At 35.8% G+C, this 20,833-nt stretch overlaps 1 protein-coding gene across 1 annotated transcript; it reads right to left on the reverse strand.

The window, feature by feature from the left end:
- Window positions 1-5,213: 5,213 nt before the first annotated feature.
- Window positions 5,214-20,777, reverse strand: LOC149796834 (large ribosomal subunit protein eL31-like). Its single transcript, XM_089961480.1, has 5 exons — window positions 20,738-20,777; window positions 14,649-14,760; window positions 13,719-13,844; window positions 6,654-6,766; window positions 5,214-5,276 (listed from the first exon to the last, which is right to left on the reverse strand). The coding sequence occupies exons 2-5, from the start codon at window positions 14,753-14,755 to the stop codon at window positions 5,245-5,247; spliced, it is 378 nt and encodes a 125-aa protein (XP_089817606.1). The 5' UTR covers window positions 14,756-14,760; window positions 20,738-20,777; the 3' UTR covers window positions 5,214-5,244.
- Window positions 20,778-20,833: the final 56 nt, after the last annotated feature.

The raw sequence follows: 20,833 nt of genomic DNA on the forward strand, positions 1-20,833 counted from the left end.
TCTTTTTCTCGATGCTAAAATTTTGCTATTCGCTTGATTCTGAATTTCTTCTGGTTTTGCTGTCTTCTTTTGTTACGCATTATTTTAAAATTTTGTTTTTATCTAGTTTTTGCTATTTTAGCCATACTCTGATTAACAAATGTACCCATTAGCTTGTCCTCTCGTTTTTTAAACATCACTTAAATTATTATCCTCCGAAGTCTTTCGTTTTTGTTCCTTAAGAAATTAGTATCCTCCAAGCGGAATTAATACATCGGAAAATAAAGAGTTTGATTTCAGACACGGACCCTTGTGGGCAAGCGAGTTTCAGAGAATTCTTGAACTGGCACTTAGATATATTCTCATTGATGATAAGAAGTTTCATTACTGCTTCCGATGAAATCACGAAATCAGTATTGTACTAATTGAACAATATAAAAATTGAGTTTCGACGTAGATGATTGTGTCACGAAATAAATGTCGCGTGTTATTGCAGAAAAGGAATCTTGTTTGGTGGTGTATCAAAGTTAGTCTAGTTCCCTGCAATGGGGATTCCTGATTTTGCAGGATACTACTAAACACCACTACGGGGACCCGACTCATCAAGAAAACAAAATGCAATGACGTAATACAGATTTTTCGCGCACACATGATGGTTGTTGAAACCAGTTGGAACAATCTTTCATACGTTGGACATTTTGAAAATAAATGTTATTTAAACAGAATAACGTACAACTTCATTAGAAAAAGCGCGATATTAAAAAGCATTACCGACGGGATTGTAAAATGAGGATTCAGTCATTAAGCAGCCCAGTTCCCTAACGCCGCTTCCCTCCCCCACCCGGTTTTCTCGATATCAAAGCGATTTATTTCTCAATTTTTGGAGGTCCCTCGGTGACCCGCGCTTCGCTTATAGCGCGGTCTATGTTCGTGAACCCCGTTGTGCGCGAGTTATCGAGGGATAGGTGTAACATGTTCCATATCAATTTTAAAAAATATGTGGAGAAAATCGGAAACATTTCAAGTTATAATTTTATTGTCATTAATATAGAATATTCTTCAGCAAACATCAGTGTCCATAACATTAGTGACCTCTGACCCTGTTAAAATACTAATGGTATACTAAGCATCTCTAATGAACACATATGTAGATAATAAATAAATTATTTTAAGCTTGGATAGTATTCGTTTCGCAGTTTGCATACATAATGCTTGCATAACTGTGCTCATAAACAATCTAAGCAACTTCATTAAAAGTTCAAATATTTGTATATTTAGAACATATTGATCTGGTCTTTCATCATTCATGGAAATGTACAAGTATATTCCTTCAACACCCAAGTTCAAGCTTTTACATTTCTTCAATATGGCAACTGGATTTATTAGTGGTGGGTTCATTGCTATGGGTCTGTTATTGAATTATGCTTGGGCAGGACTGTAAGCAACATAACTGCTGATGGAAAATCCGTTTGGAGTAGATCGGCATTCAGGGGACATAAATCTTCTCTGTGACATGGAGTGCTTGATATGCAAGTCTAACTCATACAACCAAGACTAAACCCATACAAAACACATGCAAGTCGAATAGTTTCATACCAAACTGTTTAAGTCTCAACTCACACAAACAAGACTAAACCCATAAAAAACACATGCCAGTCTAATAGTTTTCATACCAAACTGTCAGAATGTCAAATGATTCTTGAGCAATGCCAGTTAAAAGCTACATCCCTTCTAAAGATCATGGTATATGACAAGGGCCATAACTCTTTTCAAAGTAAAGTTGACAACACAATCCACATAAAATGCAAATCTACGTGCTTAATATGCATACCAAATTGCCTCTGAATGTTTTAAATGGTTTTTGAGTAATGTTGGTTATTAGACTTAATACAGACTGAACAAGGGCAATGACCAAATTGGACTGCAAGTGGCAAAACCATTAAAATGTATATCTATTTATAACACAATTCACCTATCAAAATGTAGATGTGCAGTGGTTGCAGAACTATACTGGTTACTGTATAACTTTCCTGGCCAAAACTACGAGTTCCTCAAATGTACTGAACCGTTACGTGGTGAAAACAATTTCCATGAATTCAATACAAGATCATTTATTATTTTTCAACTGCATCGTGTTGAAACCATCTCAGATATTTGTTAGCAATATTTCCAAATTAATTGCTGTGGTGGACACTGGCAACATTTTCATTTAGAACCAAGCAGACATAGTGAAAACACCAGGTCAATATGACCATTAATTATGTATCAACTTTTTCACAACCGCCATTGTGGATGCATGTTGGATGTTATGATCAGCACCATTTTCTTCTTTTCATATCATGTATAATCAAAAGTCTACAGGAGAAAACCCTATTTTTGATAGCCATCCATTTGGAAGCAGTATATATAACATTTTTTTCAAGATGCCCACCATAGTGACTAAACTTAAGGTCAGTTTGCATCATTTTCATCGAGGACCAACTACACCAAGGGTCTCGAATAGGTGCAGTTCATAATTTCCTGCAGCCCATGACAACAGGAATTGGTAAAATAATTCAAGTTTTTCTCCACAGCCTCAGTTTTTATAAACTTTGTTATACTGTTTCTAACATTTCATTTGGCCACCTTTTATACAATCCACTTTCGATGTATGAAAAGATTTCAATGATGCAGCCCTTGAGCCAATGGACTAGTCCTGATATTGATTTGAGTCCGAGACCCCAGCACCACAAAAATTCTTCCAATATAAACCACATACCAAAAAGAAATTCAATTTGAGAGAAGCTACAAGATTTTCAACATGGCCTATATAATGCATCTTGGACATATTGTACTTTAAATCATCACACTTTTAATGTAACACCAACAAGACCTTATTAAAATTCTAGTCAACATGACTTTGTTTTTGAGTAGAAGATTTTCAAGATGGCTGCAGTGGTGGCCATATTTGATATCAGACGTGCACCATTTACAGTTAAGATGAACCATACAATGACTCAATTGGTGAAATTGCAATCTCGATATGGCATGTCGTCTAGGAGTAGTTACAAAATTTTTTTAAAGATAGCCATATTGGAGGTCATTTCTAAACAGCTGATCTTCAATGAAAGTCTTTTTGTGAAAACTCCCATGACAATGGGACTTTTTGTTCAGGAGTAGCAATAACATTTTCATGATGGCTGCTCCAGCAGCCATACTGGAACAGAGATCAGCACCATTTCATTAAGGACCAACTAGAAATCACAAGCTTTTGATTGAACACTCCATCTTGATATAATCATTCATTCTGGGAGAGTGTCATTAGCAAGATTTTCAAGATGGCAGCCATATTAGACATCAGATCAGCACCATTTTCATGTAGGATCAACTAGACATCATAAGAAGTCTTCCAGCTAAATACCAACCAACATGATAAAAGTCTTTCAGTGAAAATCCCAAGTTGACACAACTATCCATTCAAGGGCTGAAGTGATTTTTTTGAAGTGGGCTTAATGCCATTTTTCAGGATGACAGATGACACAGAGCAGCCAATATATTTCATGTTAGAAGAAACTAGGAAAAGCTGCTGACACACATGAAGCTACTGACAAGCTTTTCAAATGCGCTGTTGGCCAAGCTGAAATATGAATCCACATGGACAGAGGTGAGATAGAGACCTTTAAAGCAAGCACCTTAGACCACGTGGCCACTAGTGAAAATAGGGATAAAAAGTCGTGAAAAATACCATGACAATAACTTCATCCACTCTGACCGTCAATACCACACTATATCAAGTTCGCAATATTAAACTAAAACACTACATATAAGCAGAAATATTTATTTATCAAGACATGATAGTGTGGCAGACTTGAACGTCCTCAACTGCTTGATCATAAATTTGTTTTCTAAACAGTTCAGACTTCATGCCGGCTGGTTGATCTTGGTGACTAAAATTGCTGACAAATTTTCTGCAGCTAAGGAGGCCCTAAAGTCTTATGTTTCCTCACTAGACAAAATACACTTTCGCTTGCACTGTTGCTGTGAGGAATGCACAGGAGCTGCAGCACGTTTGGTCCTTCCACAGGAAAATTTGGAATCGATTTTTGAGTGCTGCAACATTTGTCAGAACAAATGTTTAGCATGGTCTCCAGCTGATAAAGGTAGATTGTGTTCGACAAGAAAACTCACAAATAATGCTTCAGTGTTGGTAGCCTGCATTTCTTCTGCCAATTGTTTAAAATATTCCAGAGCTGAAATCTGCAAATTCTTAATTTTCCAAACTTCTACATGTTTTTTGCAACCAATGTACTTCCTAACATCGTCTCTGCGATGGGACACTGAGTGCAAAAAGCATGACGAATATCAATGTTTAATGGCAGAATGCACTGCCAATTTTTGACATATTCCAAATTAAACTCCACTTTTTGAGTAATACATTTCTTTTTCCTTGGTGGTAAAGACATTTTCAAACTCGTACATGCGATGCTGAACCCAACTCAAATCAGTGTTGGTGACGCATGCACGGAGTGAAATTCCGGTTTGGCCCCAGTTTCTCTCTAAAGCATTTGTAAAACGGGGATTAAAATAGGCTAAAATGCTTGCTACTGGGCCAACTGTACTAATCGGCTGTAGATCTAATATCGCGACCAGCAGAACTGGACTGTTTTGGCAACTGCGAAGATCACGACTAGTGCTTAATGGGAAATCGGTTATTCTATTAAAGATTTAAAATAATTGAGGATTGTAGAATTCGTGAATTTTTGGCTTGTGGCGTGAATCGCTGAAAAAGTTGTGAAATTCACACCAAATTCGTGAGGGTTGGCAGCTATGCTACACCCAAGCAGCATGTTTCCCCTGAGCACTAGATAACAAAGTCTTTCAGTACAAACCCCATGTTGATATGACAATCAATGTAGGAGGAGTAGCAAAAAACTTTTAAGATGGCTACTGTGGCAGCCATACTCAAGTCCAAACAGCACCATTTTCAATAATGGCCAATAGAACATGCAATGAATGTGTGTGTATATAGTTTCATGGCAATCCTCCAAGCAGTTTAGGAGGAATAGTGACAACCTGTTCTACTTGATAGACGGACAACTGATCAAAGATCATCCCATAAACTCTTCTCGCCTATGACCAGAGGAGCTAAAAATAGAATACACTGATAACAACTTGAGAGTAATGATGTTAGCAAAAACAAAAAAGATTGCAAACATAAGTATAGAAAGGAAATAAAAAAAGGGCAAAGATCAAGGTTCCTCTTCAATGGTTTATTGACTGTATTCTTCACTCATTATCCACATTTATGGTATGTGTATCTGAAAAGAAAAATGGGAGAAAACTTTCAAACCCGGACTTCCTTGGACACAATAAAAAAAGCTACAATTTTGTACAGAGCAATCTGATTTGGATTCATACATTCATTATCTTGTTGGTGTAGAATCAAGTCCAGTCGTAAGCAGGCTTGTTGAAACCTTAGCACAAGTCTGATGTAAAATATATTCATGTGTGAATGGGAGCATTTTACTTACAAGCTTTGAAAAACATTAAAGACAGTAAGAACTCTATGATCATCATAAAACTCTTTCTGCTTTCAGGTTAGGTTTGCCCTAGCCGTAAAGATACCCACCTCCACCCACCAACATGCCTTTGAAAAACAAACAGGAGGAGCCAACTGTTATCTGGGTTCTAAACATAGCGTGCAAGTCTGCCACATAGGGTGTATTATACACCCACCCCATGCTGAATAGTCCTTTATGTAAATGCTAGAAGGGCATAGTTGACTGGAGATCAGTGAAAAGTACTGAACAAACAGGTCCTAATAATTGGGAACTTCTGGTTGAGTCTTGAAGTAAACCTTCAGTGAACAAACCATTTTCCTATTATATTATATTCTAAAGGTTTCTTTATTACCTCAAGTGCAAGACATTTACAAAGTCAAGTAATTTAATCTATAACAAGTTATTCTGAAAACTCTGTCACAAAAACCTTGACTTCTGGACCCTCAAATCAATACATTTCTTCCATACTTAAATCAAATCCTTCTAAAATGATCAAGGCATGTGGAATAGAAGTAAAATTATTAACAACAACCATTTCAGTCAGTGACACTGACCTTTTCAACACTAAAATCAATTGGCTCTTTTCTTATTCATAGTTTAAAGTCAACCACAACATTTGGCAAAGGCACATGGTCAAGAACTGATATTTTTTGTAGAAACCATTTTCAGTCAGCAACCATGATATTTGCCACCCCGCCTCGCACTTTGATAGGCTTCTTCTTTACCCAAAATGTAAGCCATTGACAAAAGTTTAGTTCAGGTTTATGATGCAAAATTATGTTTTTTTTTGTTAAAGCTATTTTGCTTCTTTCATCTGCAGTGACCTCGATTTCAAAGTTTTTTTTAACCCAAATTCAATATGCTGTATCCAAGTACAAGCCATCCAGGCAGCCTTATCAAAGTCTGTGATGTAGAACGTCATTTTGCAAACTATTTTTCTTTGTTCAGTCAGTGACCTTGACATCTGACACGAAAATGACTATTTCCTTTATTAATTTATTCAATGTGCAAGACATCCAAAAAGTTTGCAAACTGTATCTGGTAGAGAATGAAATTGATAAGACAGATTGACAAGACATAACAAAATATTCTCCACTGACAGCAGGCATATCAAGATGTACTTTATACACTTACTTTTGAATGATGGACAGGGCACATAAGTTACAAGTGTGAAAAGCCTGTGTGTAGAGTCTTCATCTTCATTGCGCTTACGAGCTAGCCGGACTCTCACTCTGTATGGGACATTCCTGGAAAAATGGAGGGAAAAAACTGCATTGATAAATTTGATCTGCTCTTCTCAAAATTCCAACCAAATGACAAGACAAATCTACTGGTATGTTATGTGCGAATAGCTAAATTTTGGGCTTATAAAGCAATCAGGCGTGTGACTTTTGCTTTTCTGAAAATTATCTACAGTATTTTGTATTAAACAAAATCATTTTTTTATAGCAGTGGCATTTGCTGCAGTAAAATTTTTTAATCAAGTTTGATATACAATTCTCAAACTATCTGTATCTTGTAGATGCAATGTGCTTGATTAGTTTGCAAAAAAATCTTTTTTGGAATTTATTTAATAATAATTTTGAGTATGCATCAGATTTCAAAGAAAAACTGCAGGGGTGGGAGACAAACCCCACCATTTATAGAGGAAAGTTCTCCTAGCAAAGTGGGGTTTATATCAGTACTGTTATATAATACAAAATGAAGAACTTATTGATATCAGCAAATTACAATTAAGAGCAGTTCCATTTAAGCATTCTTGGTACCCAGAGAAGATGCTTTGTTAAAAATGTATGATAGAGTACTCTGATCATTTAGAGATCATATGAAAGTAATAAAGTTCTAAATTGCATTCAAGGGTGACTACCACATATTAAAAGTGCCTTCCTTAAGGACCAATTATATTTTACCAGAACATCCTTAATGTTAATTGTTCAAAGAATAATTTTAAACACACACAAACAAAAACATATACATTACATAATGTCACTTGTCATTAGTGTACAAACTGCTAAGTCATCACAGTAATTCACTTTCAGAACTGTACTAAAGCCTCAATTAAACCAGAGGCAAAAAATTCATCAAGGGCACTGGAGCATGAAAAATAGGTCAGTGTGACTGATTTTCCTCCCAAGGCAAGTAGCATCCTCAAAGATGAATATATAGGACAGCTCCAAGCGTTGCTGTGTGGCATTCAATTCCCTCCATGCTCTATGTGATGGAGGGTAAATAACTCACGATCACCAGAGTGACTTTGCAGAAATGTATTTCACCACTATGGAGGGGGCTCATCAATGTTTGAATAGCCCATGCATGAAGCCCACCCACTGAAAGATAGACACCGGTGTGATTTACAACTGGATACAACTAATCATCCGGATTTTCTTTCTGAATAGGATATTTTTCTTTCCTTCAATACATAAATTCTAAGCAAAATTATGTATAGAGCATAGTCCTTTCCCCTAACTAAATCTATTTTGATGGTTTTAAAAAGAATCTTAATCCTGTACCCTCTGAAAACTGAATAATCTGTTCTTAAGAAGTTGTTGCCATTTGTTAAATTTAAGACTTGGGTTGTCAAATTTAACATCAGTAAAATAACCTTGCAATTAACAGCAGATGTAACTGCGATTAAAATAAATTAAATTGCTGGAATGAACAATACTGTGGAAAACTGTCATGACTCAAAAAATAATCCCTCTCTCCCTCCATACGATAGTTAAACTGAAGATTTTCAGATTTCAATTTTCCTACGAAAGAAAAACACATTGTATCAACAATTATACTTTGCCCTCTTGCATTTTCTTGTTCTGGCATAAATTATTCAAACTAGTGGATCTCAAAATATGTCTCTTGTGTAAAGTCTATAGATCTATTTAGTCCACTTATTTATATGTAAAATCTGTAGCTATGCAAGTTACTGTACTGTGGATCTTTGTAATTAAAATGTGTTCCAGTTTCCTATGCAAAGAAATATGTGAAGTGCCTTGTGCAGTTATAAGATACAGTATACAAGCCATCTCCACCTGCTTCACCATCAGAAATTCTCTGATTTTGGGTGGGGCTGGAGTGCCAGTCTGACTCGCAGATGATATATATATATATATATATATATATATATATATATATATATATATATATATATATATATAAAAATTAAAGGTATGAAGACACACAGGAAAATAAAAAAAGGAATACTAGAAATGTGTTCATGTAACATATATAACCACACCCATTGCTTGAAATTGATGTCTGGGTTAACATTATTTTTGTCATGCGCTTGTCTGCTACAAATGATTTCAGCAAAGTCCCTTCTTCCACCTATCTTTTCACTTGTCCAAAACTTTCAATCTCTTGACTAGATCTGACGAGATGGTATACACTATAACTTGCAGTGATATTACAGCACAATACTTCCATCAGCAAGAATGGACAGGAATTTAGTGAAATTCAATCCTTCACCAAATACTTCTCGAGACTTGATCAACTGACAGAACAATGTCTCTATTCTTTGAGTCTGTTCTCATATCTAGCACCACGATCCACTGTCCTTCCCCTGTGATACACACAACATTACCATATCTTAAAATGGTTTTCCATACTGGGCTAGGCCATGTTAAAGCTCTCATTCCTTTTATTCATTTCCATCTTAGTGGAGTGTCAGAAGCTCTCACTTCAGGACTTCTTGCACATGCTTGATAATGACATGTGCATACTGTGCTGCAAATAATGTCAGGAGACTGGATCAAATCTGCAATTTCTATGAACAAAAACATTGGTTTGATTTCCAACCCAAGCCAATTTCGATGTTGTTTTCAATTACTACCAAACATCTTTCCTTGAGAGTCTATAAATTAATACCATGACGATTATCAACAAAATAAAGCTGATAATATCTGTCTGCTATTTGTATATTTGGAATTTCTTGCCACTACATATTCTGGTGTATGTATCTTTGGAAAAATAGTTACCTCAGACTTCTTTTATCCCTTCATTTCCATGCAAGTTTTTCTACCCTGAAAATCCATCATTACCATCCTTGCGAAAACAAGTCTGTAAACTCATTTTATCCACATAGTGAATATCACCATCTGGCATCTACTTGTAAAGTGATAACAATACATTTATTGTTGAATGTAGATACATGTATGTCTTTATTAACATGCAAGTTTCACTTCAAACACAGAACTGCTTACCCTTTCCCTGTTCAATCAGAAGTCCAAAAGCAGTCTGTCTATAGTTTTCAACCACTGGCAGTAGTATAGCAATAGAAATGACAGTTCAGCAACATAAACAAATTCATCCAGAAATAAATTTAATTTCTTTTATGACAAAATACATAATTATCTATTTTTTTTAACCAAGAGAAGAAATGGTTCTTAAAACCAGTATCACTCTTATCCATTCTACCTATATTTGAAATAGTTTGCTTCCCTGGAAAGAAACACCAAGACGTGTAATAATTTGCTGATTCAGTAGTTCTCTGTAGTAAATCCTAAATAATCCAAATTATTTTTGAAGCTTAATCCATAGGGGTAAACCTTGGAACAATTAACATAAATTGCAATTTATAGACATCATCAAAATTAAGTTCTTAATTTTTTTTATTTATTATACAAAAGGTATACAGGGTATGTCTTGTACCCCTCCTGTTTCTTACATTTTCACAGCACTAATCTTAATTAGTTCTGGCAGGCAAGACATAATTTATAGTTTTTTGGTGGATTTAAAAAAGGTGTATTAAAGTTGCCACAATACAATGCAGACAAGGAAAGGTCATTTCTATTTCACAGAAAATTTAAGCAGACTCCTGAGGAAACCAGGATACATTAACAATACACATCTCCTAAGTACTGAGATCATCAATGATGATGACTACCAAAAAGATCGTCCTGGTAACTGATCTAAATTTACCCCTACTTCAACAAAGGCAAAGGACTACAAAAAAAAAAAAATGCTTGTGTTATATGCAAAAACTTGTTACTGTGAAAGGACTGATTGTATGAGATGTGCATTTTTAAAAAAGGAATTTATTTTTTTCCAATCTTCATGTAAACAACAGCCACAAGAAGAAATAGTAGTGGCCCATGTCAAATTCTTAGTAGCCATTATTTTCATTGCATATAGTGGGCTAATGATGTCATCGTAAAGGGACAATCATAATAGAAGGAGATATCATTTACACGGTCTGTTTAATTGTTTATTTTTTGTGTGCACAAAATAACAAATAATCATTTTTAGTTTCGGATTCTCCACCGTGATGCCTTCAATCACGCTCCAACAGCATGGAAGATGTCAATGTTCGGTTGTTGTCTCTCAAACATTCTAGACTTTCACACTGAGAATAAATATGTCTGTTTAATACCCTGGTCAATGAATCATGGGTCAATTATCAATTACTTTTGTCTATTTTGACTACTCGTCAGTCTGGAACATTTTGAAAAGGAAACCAGCTTTGTGTTTTACTCGGGTACCGACACAAATTTCATACCAAAATATGTCCAAATCATGAAAATATCACCAGTTAAGAGGACTATATAAATTTATTAATCATACATGGCCCCTCATAAAAATGTACAAGATACAAAGACTGAATTGTAAACTGAGAAATCAGTTTCACACCAAAACCATAATTTCTTAATGATATTTGTATTTACATTGTCTTAATGTGGAGAAATATTCCTTTTCAACGATCTAACACATCTGGACATGTTAGTACTTCTAGAAACGGAGGTTTGATTGAAACTGTAAAGTAAAGAAGTTAGTGAAAATTGCTCAGACACATGGAATTCTTTCAAATGCAAGTTAATAGTCTGCTGGCATCTTAGTTTCGACATGACAATGTATCTCATTTTGCTGTGCAGTCTTGAAAATACACATGACCTGAATAGAATGCAATACTGTTTAACCAGATGAAAAATCACAATGCTGACATTTTCAAGCCCTTTTTTTCACACACATTTACATTACAAGACACGTGACAGTTCGCCAAAATGCAAAATGTTCCCACATTGAAATGACACCATGATTACTAAATAAAAGCCTCCAAAACATTACAAAATCGAAGGCTATGTACAAAAATAAAATTATGAGTTACAAACCTTGTTTCTTTTTAAATATCTAAAGAAACACGTTTTTGTACAGTCTCCAATTGGAACATAATATTTCAATAGTCTGGACTCATTTTGGTATCAAGCTATCATTGTGTCCATGTCAGTGGCTTTGTTGTAGAAATGTAGTTGCCAAGTGTTGTGTGTGTGATTTGAATTTTTAATGGAGCTTTAAAAATTTTTTAAGTCATATCGCTACGATGTCTGCAGTGTGGCAGTTTATAGTGACGTCTAGCACTGAGGAATCATGCCGCAGACATGTAGCATGATGTCCCACCCAGTCACATTATCCTGACACCAGGATGACCAGTCCTAATACTAACCTCTTAATGCTGAGCGCCAAGTGAGGCAGCTGTTAGTACCATTTTTTAAAGTCTTTGGTATGACTTCGCCAGGGATCATACCCATGACCTTCCGCATCCAGATGCTCTAACCACTAGTCCAATGAAGCAGTTTGACAAGTGTTGAAAATAGTGGTGATGAGGATGAATATCTGTTGTCTCAGTGATCAGTGATTAGAATCCACCTCAGCGCTGGAAAATTTCTTTGTTGGCTAAGATCAAATATGTACAGCACTTTATTTGCATAAGTACAAAACTAAAAAAATATGGCACTTCACAGGGATATACAAATAAAAAGAACAATACACAGACACGATTTTGGTCTTCCATTAAAAAAAAAGCTGAAAAAATTTTAAGTGGTGTTTGGGGGTCACAAACTGGAGGACCAGGGGCTGGCCAAAAACACATTTTACACTCATAAAATTCTGCTCCCAGCACAACTTATGATCATAAAATAAACCAAAATCATCATTTGAAATATTAATAAACTTACCAAAACTGACCAACTTTAAATAATTTCACAATATTTATAGTCACATGAAATTATTCTCCAATACTATTGATGCTGAAATATTTTGATGTACATGTCAGTGTTTACATCGTAATCAAGTCACAATTTGCCAATTTTTCTGGCAATTATATATTACTTCTCTCTTTTCATAACAAATCTGTAAAATAAACACCCTAGTACATCAACTATATACAAATCCCAAACATTCACTTGTCTTTTTCTCCAATGGACACAACCTGTTGATATGCCAGTCAAGCTCTTTTTGCGGCTTTGGCAAAGATTTATTTAGCCTTCGATTTTGTCATCACTGACGTTTTTGGCTCAATGTGCAATCGTTTCTTTTCCTTCTCAATGACAGCCTTTTTCCATTCAAGCTGGAGCTTGTGTTGGCAACATGTAGTGCGCATATTCTGACAGAGGGCTACATCTGTTCTCTCTTGCAAATCTTCCTTCTTATAATAATTAACTGCACTTTTTCCAGATGCATTCCGAGCTTCGATTTTTCCATGTGCAGCTTCTTTTGCAGGTGCTGTTCCAAACTCTTCCAACTGCGACTACTTTAATTCTGATCTTTCTTGCAGAGGTCACAAAATGCCAGCCCTCTGGCATTCAGTATTCTTTATAAACTAAATTTCCGTCAACTTTTCACTCCAGCCATCCTATACGTTTTTAAAACCTTTATGTAAACTTTTTGTGTCATGCTCTCTCTCTACAACATGGGATGCAATGTTTTGCAAGCACACTTTTTCCATTACCATCAGTTTCCATTACACCAAGATTCACTGGATGAATTTAAACCTTTGACCAATCAGAATACTCTTTATGAGAGTCAGGTGATAACTAATATATGGAACGAATAATTTACAAGGGTCATTGCAAAATGAGACTGGAAAGACTGTTTTTAAAAAACTGCATCATAGATGAAATAAAAAACCGACCATATCAAGAAAAATCTGATTTTCGTCAGAAGAAAAGCAGAATTCTGCTTTAAAATTGTGAAAAATCATGTATGAACACAACATACAAAACTAAGCTCATTCTGATGTGGAACCTCAGGCCACTGAAAGCCTGATTGCCGTTTATACAAGACAACTGTCAATTTCATTAGCTTGTCCTGCATTTAGGCCAGAAAAATGCACCATACAGCTTGTATAAAGACCCAAATTAAAATATTTCAGTGTGATTTGTTTAAAACTGAAACATTCTCTCCTGGCACATGTATGAATCATATTTTCACCTGATTCCCTGTGACCAAACATGCTTGTTCAGTCTCTGGTCAATTCTGACATCTGGGGTGCCCATCATCTTTTCAGCAAATTTCTTGATTTCCCTCACAGCCCTTGGGGCCCTCTTCTTGAAACCCCTGCAAGCAAGAAAAAAATATATAGGTAGTGCTTGATTTGTAAATATTTTTGCAAGTACTGCATAAGATTTCCTGCAAATATATTCGTCTCAACAATTTATGGTATAAATTTAAGACGAAAATAAATCAGATTTAATGTCTGCTGCTTAAATAAAGGAACCTGTTGGCAACATTTAAAAGTCAAATGTACATCATAGCCTTTAGTAATTTATGAAGTCCATGGTACTTGACAGTAGGGTCGAAGATATCTGACAACTTTATCTGTGGCCTTGCATTTATCCCCCCGATTTTTATTATATTGTGCAACTCTTTAGTCCTTGTCTTATGGACCTCAAGATTTTTGTTCTGGTCGAGGGTCTCAATTTAAATACTTTTATACTCAAAGTTTTGTTCTTCATAATTTTTTTTTACCAAGTCAAATATAGTCAATTTCTTGATACAATGCCTGAAAATCACGTTTTATAGGAGGGAGATACAGATTTAACACAACATTCAGTTCTAACTTACAAATAATGCAAGTGTCAAATCCGAGTCCAGCAGGTCTAAAAATTTCAATGACAGTAATTTAGACTTGACAGGTTTTGAATTTCTTTTATTTTATTGGCATATAAATGTTTTGTTGAAATGTGGCCTTTGGCTTCAATTGTGAACAAGCTAGAACTTGCTGCGCAATTACAGCCATGTGTCTATGTGTAAAACAATTGGAAAAGGCTCTTTTCAAATGAGGTAAACAAACTCTATACCTTTCACCCAAGGTCTCTGATTTGCAAACATATTTTAAGCACTCTCTCATACCAGACTTACATGCCATGAATGCGCTTATGAATGTTGATGGTGCATTCCTTGGTGATAACCTCATTCATAGCATTTTTCTTCTTGTCACCCTTTTCTTTAGCCTTTCGAGGTGCCATTTTGTCTGAAGAAAAAAAAGGAAAAATAAACATTAATATGCCCATGTACATGAACATAAATTAAACTGGGAAACAAAGGCATTTGACAATTTCCCATCATGGGTGGAGTTCTCGATACTTATTCATCGACTTGTGCAAGATGTAGTGAACTGTTTGTAGACCTTTGACACTGCAGAAGTGGATGTGCAGTCTGTAAATATTACAGTTCAAATGGGGTAAGAAAAGGGGTCCAGGTAAGAACATGGAGTTTATTGGCGCAGGGCTGAGCAAATCTCATAGCCCGATGTCCGGGACTAGTCATTTTTGAAGTCGGACAAGTAAAATTTTCCAAGTCGCTAGTCCGGGACAAGTGATTTTTAAAAAAGTCGGGCTAGTCCTTATTTTCATGCTTTAATCACTATATCTACCATAATTTGGCCAATCATGCCCTCTGGGCATACTGAATACTTGATCCTACCCTCTTCGTGTATACATATACATCCTGTTACCGCTTGACTGCATATTGGGCTAAGCGACCAAATTATCAGCATATCAAAATACGTCAAACAAAAGAAAGCCAGTATCATGATCAATTAACAGTGTTGTAAGCGGTTTTGTTGCAATGAGTTTACTCAATCTAGATCGTAATGAGCGGCTCACTATGATTTTTTAATCCAGCGAGTCAGTGTAATTAAATTAATGAAAGGTGCTTTACCGACATCAGTGTTGGTTTCCTTTATGAACTGATTAAATGACAGTAATGACTCTTTAATTTATAATTGATTATACAGATGATTAACTTCCACATGCGATATTGTGTTTGAAGTGAAACAATTACGCTAATTAATGAGCTGTTTCAGTTCATATTTAAAAGATAACATTGATGTTATGATCACTTTAGAAGTAGTTGATAGTTACTCTGTGGATAAAATGAGTTTGCTAAATTATTTTCGCAAGGAAGGTAATAATGGCGATTTGGCGAAGGTAAATTTGTTTGAAAATGGGAGGATAAAATGTAAGACGGACACTGAGTGTGCGGTAGCTTATTCTGAGTGTGAACGAGGATTTAGTTCAATGAACTTAATCAAGACTTTTTTTAAAGGAATTCCTTAAACCAAAAGAGTTTCCAAATGCTAATGAACATTTCTGCAAATGGACCAGAGCTTGAGGATTTCAACCCAGACATAGCTACCAACTGCCGTGCTGGTGCAGGTGGCAGACACATACATAGGCATATTTTCAAATCCATCAGCTAAAACATATATACATGAACCTGAAGAAGCCAAATGTATAACAATCAATGTTTTTAAAAATTAAATTCTTTTAATTAATAATTATGTTGTATATTATTTTTTCTTCTTCTATGGATTAAGTACATATGTCTCATCAAATCTCGGCAAGTGATTACCATTTTGGGACCAGTGAAAACTAATGTGGGACTAGTGAAGAGAACGGTGGGACTAGTGAATTTTCTGAAACCACTTGTCCTGGACTAGTGGTAAAAACAATTTTGCTCAGCCCTGTGGTGGGATAAAAAAATAATTATTATACAGGCAAAAGCAATATGCAAGTTTTATACACTATTATTTATTATCATCACAAAAACACTTTCAAACTGAATGAAGTTTCTATCAAATTTGTCTTTTATTTTGTATAAGCTTCAACTCAATGACATTGAATGTGATGGAAGCCAGGAATGCTGATATCAGTTAAAGGGATAATGCATCTTTAATGAAAAAACTATCTAATCATTATCTTCAATATTAGTATAGTAAAACCTGTTACAGCCCCTACTGCTAACAAACAACAGTCTCTAAAGACAGGAGGACTCTCATAACAGGTATGTACAAAAAGACCAATTTCCATGGTCCAGTTTCAGAACGTTTTAAAAAAAAATATATGCAATCACTGCACATATATTCTTTACTAATAGTTCTAAAATATTGTCAGATCTTTTTCACTTCTTTCAGTTACAATGATTATTTTCTCCCACTTTAAAATTTGTCTCTTTTTAGTTTGAGGTACATCCATTGTTATTAAGGTACTAGGGGTTAACATGATTTGTGCTCAGTTGTAATATCGACTGTTAAGATGGTTTTGTCTAGGATTTGGGGAAATATGAAAAATCTATACATGTACCTTGCATATCTAATTAATGAAATAAAAAGAAACAGCTATTTACTAGGAGACAAAAGTCAATGAATGGCTTAATTAAAAAAAAAACATAAAGGAATTAGCTCTGTAAACAGTAGGGCATAACCGATTAGCATTTTTCTACTGATTTCCGATTCCGGATTTTGGGCATGAAATTTTTCCGATTCCGGATACGATTCAATTAATCGGAAATGCTAAATTAAAAGGTTTTTCAAATTAACTTTTTAAACCGTGTTACACACGTTTTGCATATCACACCGATGTCACAAGGGGAAGGATATGGCAGGACTATAGCAAAATGCAACGAAGTTCAAAGCCACAAAGAATCCATGAAATTTTTTATTTTTTTGCCAGTTTCGACCCATTCTTTGTTCAACAATTAGTTGATCTTGCCGCCAGGCTTTTATTTTCCCGCCTTAACCATTTATGTCGGCAAGCGGCCAGTTACATCCTGTACTTTATTCAACAATTAGTTGATCTTGCCGCCATGCTTTAATGTCGCGGTCAAATAAAAATAAAACAGGCTTTTGTTTGGTCCTATAAAGTTGGCCTCTTGCGGAATCATTTTCTTTTAATACCTCATTAGCATGTGTCAATGTATTCAATATTATGCCTTCATTATTGAGGATGTTGACATAAACGGGTAGGACTGTATTATATATTTTAATAAATTTAAATCTTTCGGTCTAACTCTAGTATTATCGTTTCCCCCTGTTGTGTTGACCATACTGGACTTTTCTGACTTCTTATTTAACTTTATTAACGCACTATCGAATGACACGCAGTGTTAGACATGGTACTATAGAAATTCAACTTTATTATTTTTATTATCTGAATCGGTTGTTCCTGCCTTGTCCGACTCCGATTAATCGGAAGTTCATACTATCCGGTGGAATCCGATTTCCGGATCAAAAGTCGGTTATGCCCTAGTAAACAGTGTGTGTAACCCAGTCGCATCAACCTGAATAGACAACAGCTCGGTGATTGGGATGTAATCACTGTATCGACATCCCCCCCCCCCCAAACATCACAAGCCTTTAACACTATCAACTGAACCCGTAAATGATTCTCACTTGCTGGTTTAATAGACAAAGACCTTATTCACCCCCAGGCAATATGAACTCTAAACACAAAACAACATATGTGACCGCTACTTTAATTTCGGCTCCACAATGGCAATCCACGACATATACATTAGCCTGGTTTACACACTCTCTCACTATATACAAACTGGAAGCCAGACTGTTGTTTCTTTCTTTTTGTGTTTGTTTTTATCAGAAAATCTTCAAGCAGTCCTCATTACAATAGATTACATACAGATCAGTGGTATCTCTCTTCCTTCGATATGGTTGTTCAGAGGGATACTGGGTCTTGGACGTACATACAAGTGTTAGCAACAAAAAGGCTGGGAACCAGGCTAAGTGCTAATCCACATCAACTTGTCTGATGTACAATTGAAATTATAAATACTAGAAACATATCTGAACTATTTTAATAATGGTAGCCAGTCTATTTATGGGTCTGGGTTTCTTTTCTTTTTTTGGGGTGGTGGTGTTGGGGGTGGTAGAACTGTGTAAGCGCTCATTGCAAGAATTAAATAACGGTCGGCAGAATTTAATATTGTTTTTGCTGAAATGAAATTTTTTGCCAAGACATCGTAGTCGTGTTCAGCAGGTGGTAACTCAAGACAGCGTTTTTATAAACTGATATGTGCATTACGACTGTGGTCAGAAATGACAGGTGTTCACTCATAAGTTTTTACTGTATATCTTAATCATTTTGTCTTGAACTTGACCGACTTTAGCATTCCTTGGCTCACATCACTTTGAACCAAATGAAGTCATTTTAACCAAATGAAGTGAATATCATCACATTTGAAAAATGTCTATTATTTGCTTGTCAAAATTTGAACACATTATAGTCTGACTCTACATCCCCGTTTGTTTGTACCCTCTACTGATTTCAAAAACGAGAACGTTTAATGTAATAAAAAGTGCACAGAACTAAGTCAATTGAATCACTGATTTATAATTTCTAACCTGACTGTGACCAGAATGGCACTAATGATGGCATCCCCTGCACCATTTCATGCTTAATGGACTTTCCATACTGACACGGTGCCATATTGCGTACACTATAGGCTAGTTTATTTCCATCAGATGACATAATGATGTAGTTCATCATGTTCAGCAAATGCTGAACAATTGTGTAAATTACATAACGTTGAGAGTTTGGAATTATATCCCTCTGCATACATGAACATAGAAATTAAGCTGCTTGTAAATCCACATGAAAAGCGTAGTTCCCATTTTCCTTTGTTTGATTTGACATTGTAAATATCAGAAGCAGATGACTTATGTATGTACAGCTGTTGTTGTTGTTGTTGTGGGGTTTAACGCCATTTTTCAGCACGATAGGCTATACATGGCGGCCAGTATTAATGGTGGAGGAAGAACCCGGAAAACCCCGGAAAGAACCACCGACCCACGAAAAGCTACTGGCAAGCTTTCTCAAATGCCCACATTGGCTGAATCTTAGACTCGAACCGCCGCAGACAGAGGTGAGATAGCAGTGATCCGTAACGAAGAGCGCTTTAGACCACTCAGCCACTCGGGGCCCCATGTACAGCTGTAGTTGTGATACACCCCTTTGCTAAAAATGACCTTGTCCAGAAAATGGAAATGGATCCGAGCATGTCCGTCTATTGCACTGAAAACTTATATTAAGCATGAAACACGCGTAAGATGACGGTGTTAGGGCCACTCTACTCAGAGTCAGGTTAGAAAATATAAATCAATGAATGAATTGACAAAGTTCCTTGCACTTTTTGTCACATTAAAGGTTTCCGTTATTTAAATTGGTAGGGGGTACAAACAAACGGGTTTGTATTATCAGACTATAGTAAAAAATTCATCGAAGTATAGTCCAACCAAAGTAATCAGAACTTATTTTGTGGAAATGTTGATATGGGCTGCCAAGTGTTTAAGGTATTCCTCAAAAGTTCTGCCCCTCATTTATGAGCCATAAAACCTGGCAACATGCTATATGCTAATTAGTTAGGCAAGACATCAACCCAAACACAAATATTGGTGCAGTCTTACACTGTAGGACTAAGAAAACTCTTCATAGCTCCAGTCTGTCCATGTCGCCAGTAAAACGGGGTCAAATTCCAAATTCCATAGCTGCGAAAGACTGCCCATATCGTAACTTGAAGTTCTGCAACAGTGTCAGTATGGGCTGCTAACTAAAACATTATTTTTGACAACTGGCCTCCAGTTCATCTGGCGCGGATACAATACCTAGGCAATAAGCTACCCCCACCCTCATTTCATACTGGTCAGATGCGTCATTTTCAGAGTACGTACAAGTTCGTTTCGAGGTGTCGTCCCATGTCATTTTATTTAAAGTACATATATTATTTAAACGTAAATTCAAAGACACAATTTGGAACCCTTTGATCACACCGTTCACCTTTCAAGTTGCTTTGAAATTACACGCCATCTTTACAAGGGGTACCGATAAAGTAGCGGTGATGTTGCTGTTTAATTTCATCATGTGCAACATATAACCTCTATATTTAATGCTTTATGCATAAGTTCTGCCCATTATTTTATTATTTCAAAAACCAGTGATAGAAGTTGAAATATAAACAACCATCAACACAATAACGTGATGTCTGCCAATTCTTGAAAAGATTACTGACAATTTGGAAAAGTATACCAATAATTTCTGGATAAAAACTGCAACGATGGACAATCTTCCTATTGATGAATGCTTGATAAGGTTTATTTTCTAAAAAATAATGTGATGAATAGTGATTGAAAAAGTGGTGTGAAAAATTCAACTCACTCAACGTTGGAAACCGGAAGTAAAAGGAAGTGATCGAGGAATGCTGGGAATATCACAAGGGAGGCAATGGTAAAGAAAACCCGACAATATGATAAG

Source organism: Sinohyriopsis cumingii, chromosome 6 (genome assembly GCF_028554795.1).
Source record: "Sinohyriopsis cumingii isolate HCF-2022 chromosome 6, ASM2855479v2, whole genome shotgun sequence".
Classification (NCBI taxonomy): domain Eukaryota; kingdom Metazoa; phylum Mollusca; class Bivalvia; order Unionida; family Unionidae; genus Sinohyriopsis; species Sinohyriopsis cumingii.

What these genes read in the sequence shown, in the direction of transcription:
- LOC149796834 (XM_089961480.1), bottom strand. Translation starts at nt 14,755, where the DNA reads ATGGCACCTCGAAAGGCTAAAGAAAAGGGTGACAAGAAGAAAAATGCT. An exon ending in GTTTGGTCACAGGGAATCAG is followed by an intron (nt 6,767 to 13,718) that starts GTGAAAATATGA and finishes CCATTTTTCCAG; the next exon opens with GAATGTCCCATACAGAGTGA. An exon ending in GCCCTGTCCATCATTCAAAA is followed by an intron (nt 5,277 to 6,653) that starts GTAAGTGTATAA and finishes TTTTCTTTTCAG; the next exon opens with ATACACATACCATAAATGTG.